Source organism: Nesoenas mayeri (genome assembly GCF_963082525.1).
Source record: "Nesoenas mayeri genome assembly, chromosome: 21".
NCBI lineage: Eukaryota > Metazoa > Chordata > Aves > Columbiformes > Columbidae > Nesoenas > Nesoenas mayeri.
The window spans coordinates 2,697,952-2,709,160 of record NC_137571.1 but is presented as its reverse complement, the minus strand read 5'-3'; the positions used below and the strand labels follow the sequence as shown (position 1 = coordinate 2,709,160).

Here is an 11,209-nt window from a genome sequence, read left to right as displayed (position 1 = left end):
GCCGGGCATGGGCTGTGCTCACACACAGCGTGGGCTTCTCCGGTCCTGACCCAGCTGGGCAGAACACTGGGGTCTAAAAAGAGGGGATTGCTGGGGCAGAGCCACAGACACCCCAGCATGTGTCTGAGAGGAGCCCTGAGACACCCAGCGCACACCTGAGATACCCAACACACACCTGAGAGGAGCCCCAAGACACCCAGTACACACCAACACCCCCATTAGAGTCCAAATCCCATTCACCAGTCACTTGTGCACAACCCGATTGTCCGTCACCCTCTGTTCAAAGAGGAAAAATAATGACAGACTACAGGCTATGGAAAAAAATATATGGTTTTGTTGTGTTTTTTTTATTTGACAATTAACAAAAGAGGGATCCAAATCCCAGCGGTAAACATTAATAGCTCCTTTCTGATCACAACCAGTACTTTCCACGAATGTCCCTTTGTGTTCTCTGATCCACTCCAACAATGACAAGCCGACTCTGTCAGGGCTTTTGCTGCTCTGCTCAGGATCACAAATCCAGAGGCAGCTTATTCACCAGAGCATCAACAGGCCCCACCACTGGCACTGAGAAGACAACTGACAAACTAAGCAGATATTTGCGAGCCGCTCCCATGGGCAAGACGCTCGGGGAAGCAGAAGCTTCGCGCTGGGTCGGGTGCCAGCGAGAACCGAGCATCTCACGCGCCTGCCAACTGGTTTAGAGACACCAGCCCCGCGAGAGCAAAACGGGTGACAGGGACCCGGCCCAGCAGCAGCCACCCAAACCTGCTGGCAGCGGGGAGCTCGGCCCAGGCTGTGAAATGCGGAGATGCAGAGTCAGCAGGTTTGTCCTGCGCTGGGTGGGTGCAGTGGAACCAGAACTGCCTGTCGCTCGGCCAGGGGAAGTGAAACCTCAGCCGAGGCTGGAGGGCAAACAGAGCGGGGGAGCCCTAATATCCACAGATTCAAGGGTTTCCTTTGGGACATAAACCTCCCGGAGCATCTCAACCTCCCCTTCCCAAGAGGAATCGCTTTGCAGGTGGGTCAGCTACACAAAATCAGCAAGTATTAATTACTCAAGCAACCTGATTGCTTCAAAAACCTGAAGCAGAACTTGCAGCAGCCAGGAGATAAGACGGTAGGGTTCAAGGGCAGAGCATAAGCTGCACGGTTCTCGCTATCGGCCGTCACCCTCCCAAGGCTCCGCGGCCGAGGGGATGGGGTTTGTACCGCCCTGCGGCAGCTCAGCACCATCCCAGCCCCACCGGGAGCAAATCGCCCTCCTGGTGTGTCCATATCAATGAAGCATTTGTCTCATGCTTGGCACCGGGCGCCAGCACACAAGGGTCCATCATGGAAAGCCAGGAGCGAGAGCCTCCCATCCTGTCCCCACAGGGACCTCGGGTGGACACCAAGGGGCCGCCTCCCCCAGCAGCAACCAGAGGAACCACCAGGAAAACACTCACAACATTAAAAACCAGTGTTATAAATAGAAACCTCCCTCAGCCACCAACAGCCACACAGCTGCCGTTTCGGTTTGAGGGACCAAGGAGCCCTGGCCAGGTCCAGGATCTCACCCCGTTCCTCTCGAGGAGACCAGTGGGTCCAGAGACTGGTTCTTAATGGGAGCAGAGTCACCCAACGCGCCGCCCGGACGAGAAGCAAACAAGAAATCCAACCAATTTGAATACACTGTATTTATTTGTAACAGATTCTAAAGAATCTAGTGAGTCTATGTCAAGCCCATCGCATGACAAGTGATACAGGTGTAGGAAAAAAAAGACATTTAAACCAAAAAAAAAATCAAGTGTCATTCAAGCTACCGGAATCTTGCAATTGCCCCTCACAGGAGGCAGCACAGTATCACTGCAAGGTCTAGAAAAATTCAGATTCAACCCATTCACAGGAGTCCCACCGCACACACGCCATCAATCAAAAGTGCAATCGCAACGTTAAGTCGCCCTGTTGGGAATCTCGACATCTGTAACGGGAAGGAGGGAATCTCAGTTCAGTGCGCCTATGTGGCTGTGGGCAGGGGGTGAGCAGCCTGCACAAAGAGCACGGTACATGCCATCTATGTTCATCTGAAGGTTAAAACGCTAGGAAAATATATATATATCTTCCCTTGAAGCCGTGAGGCGGCATCTCAAAGCAGTTTTACCTTGCACTGGGAAATCTCAGCCCCACCGCGCGGATGAGGCTCCGGGCACCAGGGATTTCGGGGCTGTGGCGGAGTTGACGCAGCAGCTTGGCCGTGAAGGCAAAGCTGTTCTAGGGGAGGCGGTTAAACCTGTAGTAACTACATCGTTAGTGACACTTTTTCAGCTCTGACTGAACAGGAAGCAAAGCTGGACCGGCTGTAAATTGGTTAGTTTGTGTTAAGTCCAAAAGCCCCCAAAAAAATCACTCCCCCCCCCCAACCCCTTTACACCCACTCCACCCCAAAAAAGGGAGCAATCTGGCTATGTGCATTCCAAGGATCTAAGTCTTTTATTAGAGCATTGTCCGCCCAGCTATTCGTTACAGTTTTGTCACAAAAAAAACCAACAAAAAACCCCAAGTTGAAGGAAATAGAGTGTGCTGGCCCGCGGAGCCGCGGCGTCACCGAGCAGCACCGGAGCGCCCGCTCGCCGCTCCCTCCGCACGGTTAAACTGGAGCCAATGGTCTCCCCAGAGGGACACAGCGATCCGGGCACCCCCGTGAAAAAACACTGTGCTCTTTGACACCCAATGACTTCAAAGCCACGGTTGACTGAAAGCCAAACCCTCCAGGGGGTTTGTTTAGAGAACACATAGGTTTGGGGTTTTTATTTCCAACTGCCTTTTGCACAACTTCCCACCCCCCCGCCCAAGCCGAATTTCTATCTAGAGGATGAATTTCAAATGCTATCAGCGGCTCACATGTGGAATCACGTAGCTAGAAATAGCTGCTTTTGAAGATAGGACCTGCCCGAGGGAAGATCTCCAGCCACAGGAGGCTGGAGAAGGTCTGTCTGTCTGTCTCCTAGAAGGACACAGGCTCCAGCCCCATCACAGCAAGAGCTGGAGGTAGAACTGACTAGTGAACTAGTTGGTTTGTGCTTCAAAGGACAAGCCTCATTTCCCCGGATAACCCAGCTGGTTTTCTGCCTTTGTGCATTAAAACCACACTGCATGCCGAAAAAAAAAAATCATACAAGCAGCATTTCAAATTCCCCTAGAAAATACAGGATTAGGTAGAGCAGCCTGGGGCAGGCTCCTGGACAGATCTGCCTCCCCGTTCATGGACACAATCACATTTTGGCACCACAGACTTGGGAGCTTGAGGAAATTCATGTGCAGGTCCCTGGTGCCTTTTCTCCACCAAGCTCTGCACGTTCTCCCCGCAGTGTCCCCAGTTTCAGGCGTTCCCATGGGGTCACTTGTCCCCCCCAGGCGCCAAGCCATCAGAAAACCTCAGCGACACGTAACCCGCATCCCACTCGTGCTTCTGCGAGGCTACTAGAAATGATCTTACGACCCCCCCACCCCGCAACAGAAACGTTTTGCTCTCTGGACATCCCCACTCGAGCTCTCGGGATGTCAGCCCCTGCAAAAGAAAATGAAGGTTTACAGTACAGTTGTGTTTATATTGTTACAGGCACTTAAACAGGATTCTTTGGTCCATCAAAGGAATTAGCCACTCTGGCTTCTATCTTCAGAAACCACAAGTCTGCACACCCATAACACCTCCCGCACTAAAACAAACATAAATCCCAATTCAGATCCGTTTCAGGGCAGTGCAGCTCTACCTCAGCAGAACTCTACAATCTCCCCTCGCGCTTCCCTGCCCTCCAGGATTCAAAAAGCAATCGAGTCTTCCTGTAATAAACGTCCGAGTTCTCTCATTTCCAACGCACTGCACTTCCCATCACAGTGTACAGCAGACAGGCCTCGTTCCAGCCACCCCAGGAACGAGACGCTCACGAGTCCAGGAAGTTTCCTTTGCTTAAAGTTCTAGAAAGTTCTTTTTTTAGCTCTTTTCTTTTTGCCCCCCACTCTCCCCATTCCCCAAGGCAAGGAAATACCTCGGAGGACAGACCCTGAAGTTTGTCCTGGCTCAGTTACAGGGAAGCCACGTCGGGTAGGACTGATTGCAAGGCAGGAAGGGTTGCACGTGGGCGACATAGTAGTTGAAGTTTATTTCGCTGACGTAAGGAGCTGGCTGGTAGTAACAGGTAACGTTTGTGATGGTGGGGATGATGTTCTGCTCAGCCAGGACTCTGACAGCCAGCATGGCAATGAGGTTCAGGGTCTGCCTCCTTTCGTGTCCCATGAGACAGACCGTGCTCTCATTGACCACTCTGTGGAGGGTCATCAAATAGTCATATCGTTTGCTCTCCATGCCGACAAAGTGGCTCTGAAGGTAACACTCCAGCTTCCTCTGCTGCTCCCCGATGTCTGAGAAGTCTATGAAAAACCTGGAGCACATGTATCGCTGTAGCACCTTCATATCCGCTTCCGACTTGGGCTTAAAGCCCCTCACCAAGAGGTTGCAGTATTTCAGAAGCCCCCCACCTCTGATCTCCTCCGGGTTCCTCGTGGCGATAACCCTGTTCCGCAGATGGTCCATCGCCTCCTCGAAGTCCCCGTACATGCTCTCCCCGGTGACCGTGGGGTGGAAGCTCTCGGCCATGGGGTTCTCCGAGCACTCCCCAAACAGCAGAAACGAATCCAGGATGATCTGGAAGGAGTCCACGCTGAACTCAAACTGCCGCCGGAGAGAGTCCACGAATTTGAGCTCCACGTTCTTCCCACTGTTGTTGGAAAGCGAGATGAGGCTCCAGCGGTCGGTCTCGTTACAAACCTTCACCAGCTTCTGCACGTAGGCCTCCTTCAGAGTCATGGGGGTGATCTTGTCTTTGTTGACACCTTCTGGGAGGAAGTCGAGAAGGCAATCCATGACCACGTCCTTCACCAGCTGGAACACATCTTCGGTCTTCAGATCCACACCAAAGATGAGGTCTAAGTCTTTGTACCCCAAGCCACTGTCTTGATGTAGAACATGACTGGCTGCTGAGCCATTCAACCTTACGTTATGCACTGCGATTCCTTTCTTCTCCAGGCGACTACGGACAACCTGAGATATAAAGAGAGTCAGTGAGAAGCAAGAATACGTTCTTGGAGCAGCCTGGTTATGGCAGCAGGATTCACTCCCTGCGCTTTACGGGTCACTCCAGCGCCAGACAGTGAAATAAAAAGCTAATCCACCAGAAATAGGTCACTTTGGGAAGCATCCAGTCTGGCCAGCAGCTGGGGCAGCTCTCCCTTACTGATCTCCCTGAGTTAAAGGGCTCTGACTGCACATCAACAGCTGTTTCTGCTTCCACTACAGCTGCCTGCTCTCCCCTTCCTTCCCCCACCAGAACCGAGAGATTATTTGAACTCTTTGGGGTGCACTCTGCTCCCTTCACCCCCTGCAGCCGCAGCCAGACCTTCCAGCCACCAAGCCAAGCGCAGCCGATCCAAAAAGGCCTTTCCAAATGCAAGGCGGCAGCACAGTCTGCGGCAGTCCCTGTTGATTTAATCAGGGTGGCTCACGCCTTTCAGCCGTCCCCTCCGCCTGTCGAGATTCATTAAATGCAAATCAAGATGCCAGAACTGCTCAAAAGCCCCAGCCAGGCGTATGCAAGTTCATGTCCTAACTAGTAAGTGTATCCTAACAATTTCCAGTGTGTCAGAGCTTCGTGCTGAACTTGGCACGCTATCAAGCGCAAGAGGCAGCTTTCATCTGACGGGTGTTACTCCAGCGATTTTCATGCTGCCTGCTCAGGCCCGGCACACCCACCGGTACCTCCAAAGCTTTGTTCCTTCAGAGCTAAGCTGAATCATTTGCCCGATTACTTAACATGCAGGAGGCCAAAATAACCCCAAGACCAAAAAAATAAACTACCTGGACACCAGCTTATAATTTGAGTTTAACTGAGCTCAAAGATCCCAGGATGATTAAGTCCCCATCTTCCACCAGAAGCTCTTCCCATCCCTCACCCTGCTTTCATGTTTCTCTCCAGCAATTACCAGCTGTCCTGTGCGCCCCAGCTCGCCAGTCTGCTCAGCCGGTGCTTGAAGCAAGGTTAGAGCTTGAAAGAGCCAAAGCTTGGGATACAAACACACAAATTATATCCCTAGGAGCCAGTTTGACTGGGCTGCTCAGCCCAGTGAGGTTGTCCCGGTCTGAGAGTAGAATTCCAAACCTCAGAGGGGCTGCGAGTCCTGCGTAGTTGACAGGGCCCTGAGCAGACAGCTCTGGGGACACGGAGCGTTGCGGCTCCAGCGAGTCGCAGCAGCTATAAAACTGCCCCTCCGTGAGCCTTGTGTAGAAGAATTAATAAATAAAGGGGAAAGACAGCAGTAAGGAACCCTTAGCATGCCACGGACCACTTGGTGACCAAGCTAAGACACCGTGCTACCAAGCTCCTGCTACCCCAAGGTGCCCTTGCAAACAGACTGTATCTTGGTACCAAAGAATGCACATTTTTAAACACATTAAGTCTCACGATGCAGCTTCTCTGCTGGCATTTCCCTTATTACTCCTTGACAGGAGCCATTGCTGCTCAGACTAGAAACACACCCGGGCTCCTGGCCAGCCCAACAGTGACAGTGTCATGTCACACAACAGTTCACTATCAGAAGCCCCAGGTCCCCTCCAGTACATCCAACCCAGCCAGGGAGACAGTCTGAAAACTGAATTTACTCCTAAAAGAGACCCTGGGTTATCTCCCCACACAGAACAAATCCCAGGCAGTGGATCCAAGGGAGTTCCTGGTGTGCAGTGATGCCAACTGATCCACTCACCCAAGGCACAGCTCCAGCGCTACTTGTGGCGTTAAGGGTTTTGTGTTATTAGGCTTAGAGCGAGACAAGATATAGGTCAGAAAAGCGTTAGATGCAGAGCTGGGAGCAGTGCTTGGAGAAGATCCCATCCCAGATTAATTTCCTAACCCCAAAGAGCAGCTGCTTAACCCCTTTCTGGGCCTGGCTCAGGATCTGCAGCATTTCAGACCCATAAGCTTCAGGCTTACTGGAGCTCCCCAGGCTCACAGTTCCACCCGTACGACAAAAAAGGATAAAAAAACCCAGCTACTTCAGGCAGTTTCATCCAAAATCACCACAAAAACTTCCAGCCTCGCTGTTTCCCCAAGGACAGGAAGCTTCAGCCAACCCGTCTCAACGTGAAGCGCATCTCCCGGCTGCTGCCGGTGGGTTCAGTACGTGTTTTCCCCGAGGGTTGGATATTTCGAGGGTTAGCCAGCTGCTGACCTGCTTCCTAAAGCAGCACCTCACGTTACGTGTGGTTCAGATAATTGAGTCTGACAGCCCGGCGCACGCAAACCCCGACCTGCCGCTTCCCACCTCCCACAACAGCAGGCAGGCAATAAATAAGTGCCTTTTAGGTTACTTGCTTCACATTAGTCAGCCCTAAATACAGGGTCTGCCAGCGCGGTTGGTCAGAATTACAGCCCTCAGTTATTTAGTGTTTGAAGTTGCTAGTGGCAACATCCTTTTCAGCAGCTTCGACACCAAAACGCTTCGGTTTTATGGAACTAAACAGTAATAAGTGGTGGAACATTTGATGCTGCACCGCGCTGGGATTTTAACAGCGCTGGTGTAAACTCCCTTAACGCTGGTCTGGCACAACCCAAGAGCAGCGTCCTGATGGTAGCTCTGAGCTGTCATTCAGTTTAAAGCTTTAGCAGCCAAGATTTAGCACTTCTGCCCTCAACAGATGCAGCAGGAACTCGAGGAATTCAAAATCAGCTGAGGCTCTTTCAAATGTCACCTTTCCATGTTTTCAGGCTTAAGCACAAATATTCCTCAAGCAGCTGAGGCTTCAGAATCCCAGTGATTAGTTTATTGTGAAAGACAGTTTGGTTTTGGCTTTGTGAATAGTCTTTTTAATTAGAAGCTAACATGTCCGATTTTATATTTGATGAGTCATTACTGAGGAATGAAGTTGCCTCCCAAACATGAATATGCATCAGCTTATTTGAACTACATTGTTAGTTTAATATTAAACACAGTTATTACTTTATGGTTAAACTAACAGGAACTCTTCAACAAGACGGAGTCTTCGGCAGACTCTGGAAGGTACAGTCAGTGTGATGAGAATCAAAGGACACTGACATCTGATCCAGCATTTAAATTAATAACCACCTCCTACAACGCACGAGCCCATCACGTCCCCAGCATGAAGCCATTTCATGGAAGCAGCTCCAAAAAGCCTTTCTTGCTCTGCCCACCCCCATTCCACAGCTCCCTGGGCACTAAATCACCCCAAAAAGAAGAAGGCAGGATGGGATGAAGCCAAGCAGGGATCCACAGCACAAGTCACAGCAGCTCCAGGGATCACGCATGAGTTCTAAACACATGCGGTTCTTTTCTAGAGGAGGCTCCTTCCAGATTTAAACATTTCTGCTAAAACTGCAGCAGAACAGATGAAGGGAGGCACCTGCCAGCCCCACCGAGGCCTCCAGCACCAGGAACCAACCGAGCACCCAGCACCTGCAGAACGATGGGGTCCCCCTGCCCCCCCACCCCACCCGGTTTTTAAACCCCCAGCCCCCCCGGGGGGACCCGCACCCGGCCGGGAGCTCTGCCCGGAGCCCGGTGGGGCTGGCTCGGGGCCCGGCGGGCCGGTTACCGCCGCCTCAGCAGTTTTATTTTCTCCCTGACCCCCACGGCAGCGGGGCAGAGTCCAACGACGGGGCGAAGCGCGGCCCGTACCCCCCCCAGCCACCCCGGCCTACCCAGGCCTGCCCGCCCCGGGCCTCACCTGGACGATGGTCCGGGGCCGCACCGAGAGCGTGGGGAAGTTCCCGCGGCCGTGGATGGGCACGGCCTCGCCCAGGATCTGGTCCAGCCGCTGCACCTGCTCCCACGTCAGGACGCTGAAGCGCTCGCCGAGCTTCTCCGCAGGGCCCGGAGCGGGCGCGGCCTCCGCCACCAGCATCGCCCCCCGCAGCCCGAACGCGCCGGAAGAGGAGCCCGAGTCACCCGGAAGTGCCGGGAGGAAAAAAAATAACAAACAACAACAAAAAAAGCTGCTTGAGAGAGGAGGGTCCCGCGGGGCGCAGGCGGGGAGGCGCGGTCGGTGCCCGAAAGAGACGCTACAACGGACGAACCGGCCCGCGCCGCTCCCCGCCCGCCACCGGCTACGCTGAGCGCTGCGCTGCCCCGCGCCCGCCGCCCCTTTATATAGAGCCCCCGACCGCGCCCCCATTGGCCCGGCCGAGCCGCCAATCGTTGCCCGGCTCAGCCGCCACTCCGGCGCTTTCATAGGCTCAGAGTGAAGGCTGGAGCTGGGCTAGGCGCCAATCAGAGTGGAGGAGTACGAAAGAGGAGGGGCGAAGGCTGGAGGGGGCGGGACAGGACGGTGGAGCCCCGCCCCTCCGGAGCGGCGTACTGCGTGCGGGAATCCCGGCGCTGATTGGTCGAGACAGGGCGAGTGTTAAAGGGACAGTCCAGGGACACCCCAGTGATGCCCCATTGACGCCGCATTGACGCCCCGTTCATGCCCCGTTGATATCACATTGATGCCACGTGGATGCCACATTGATGCCCCATTGATGCCCCGTTGATATCACATTGATGCCAAGTGGATGCCACATTGATGCCCCATTGATATCCCGTTGATGCCCCCTTGATGCCCTGGTACCCCATTGATACACTACAGCCAGGCACCCCCCAGCCCGGTGCCCCCCAGCTGGACACCCCCCACCCCAGGGCCCTCTCTCCCCAGCCAGCAGTGTCCCCCGGCACCCACCGCACCCACCAGCTGCAGGGAGCTCCCACACCCGGGACACACAGGGTCACATCACGGAGTGACACCCCGGGGTGACAGAGCCCACCAGCTCGAGGGGCTGATGCTGGGCGCTCCCAGCCTCAGAAATTCAACTCCAGCCTCTAAAACCCACGGCATGGCCCTGCACTGGCCAGGCCACCACCTCCTCCCCAGGCCAGCAGTGTCCCCAGCCGCTGGCCGCCCATTTCCTTTCATCCCAGCAATTCCCATCACTTTAAAGAGCTCATTTCTCCGCAGCATTTAACCCTGCAGACATTTCCAGGAGGCGCCTCCCCGCCGAGCCACGGCCCAATGCCCCACGGTCCCATGGACAGACGGGCACAGCGCCAGGATCTGCATCTGCAGCCTCCACATCCATTTGCTCTGTTCCTGCTTGGATCCATCCTTAGAAGCCACGTGCCCAGTCACGGAGCAAGCCAGCACTGGTTTGCTCTTACACTCTTGCAAGCGTTTATTGCAAGAGCAGCACCTGAAAACCCCCAGGCCCCCAATCTGGGGCACAGAATCTCAGAGAGGCGGCTGCAAAACTCTGCCAGGCTGGAAAGTCCGTCCCTGAAGCCGAGGCTCGGTGGCAGTGCTTTGTCCCCTCCCGTGTCCCAGGGGTGTTCCACTGGAAGCTGGGGTTGGCTGCGGAAAGAGTGATGGGGAGGTTTGGTTTTGGGGAGAAACGTGGTGTTTAGGAGCACCCACAGCTGGGGTTGGAGGGGAGAGCAGGTCCTGGGGTGCCTGCAATCCCTGGTTTCCTCTGAATTCTTCCCCACATGTTGCACCAACAGCCCCAGGGGTATTGTGTGCTGGGGAGTCTCTTCATGCCAAAGGGTTTCGCTCTCTGGACTAATTCCACCAGGCATCTCCATTGGGATTAAATGCTGCTCCTGGTTACGCCCCACGAGGCTCCGAATTGGGGTGCGGGAGGTGCTGCCCTGCCAGAAAGTCATTTTCCAAGTAACTTGATAAAAAATCAGGCAGCCACCTCCCATTGCAAAACCCTTTTGATCCTGTCGGCAAAACAGCTGCATCAGGAAGAGTTTCCCAAGAGGCTGAGAGGGGCCAAATGGCTTTAGGGGTCGAGATCCGTCCCACCAGCCCATGCCGGGGTCCGGCCGGGGGATTTGGGTGCGGGAGGAGGGGCTGCCTGGGTGCTGAGCACCCCACGGGCAGGGCGGTGCGGGGGGTCCCAGCACCATCCCTGGGTGATGGGACAGGATGCGGCTGCAGAGCCGAAGGGATGAACAAGGCGCTGTAGATCCTTGGGGACGAGCCGGTGGCCTGGTGACGAGCCAGGGGACACACGCGGGCGCTGCCGGGGCCGAGAGGGACAGGCAGGCTCATCGCTCTGGAGAAAACACGGGCTCATTAAAAAGAGCTGACGCGCTCAGGCCGGACTAGCTGAGCTGCTCGTTAACA

The 11,209-nt window shown here is 54.5% G+C and overlaps 1 protein-coding gene across 2 annotated transcripts; it reads right to left on the bottom strand.

Annotated features, from left to right (window-relative positions):
* Positions 1-2,842: 2,842 nt before the first annotated feature.
* Positions 2,843-9,202, bottom strand: TENT5B (terminal nucleotidyltransferase 5B). 2 transcript variants are annotated; one of them, XR_013923124.1, is made up of 3 exons: positions 8,774-9,202; positions 3,753-5,080; positions 2,843-3,550 (listed from the first exon to the last, which is right to left on the bottom strand). XR_013923124.1 is itself a non-coding variant. In XM_080357531.1 (2 exons), the coding sequence occupies exons 1-2, from the start codon at positions 8,948-8,950 to the stop codon at positions 4,061-4,063; spliced, it is 1,197 nt and encodes a 398-aa protein (XP_080213657.1). In that variant the 5' UTR covers positions 8,951-9,202; the 3' UTR covers positions 2,843-4,060. The 2 variants fall into 2 exon arrangements, 1 of the variants encoding a protein (XP_080213657.1); XM_080357531.1 differs by having other exon boundaries at positions 2,843-5,080.
* Between the last annotated feature and the right edge of the window lie 2,007 nt (positions 9,203-11,209).

Bases quoted from the DNA above. Each gene is read 5' to 3' on its own strand.
- TENT5B (XM_080357531.1), bottom strand. From the start codon at position 8,950: ATGCTGGTGGCGGAGGCCGCGCCCGCTCCGGGCCCTGCGGAGAAGCTC. The intron at 5,081-8,773 runs GTGAGGCCCGGG...TTTATATCTCAG, and splicing joins GGCCCCGGACCATCGTCCAG to GTTGTCCGTAGTCGCCTGGA.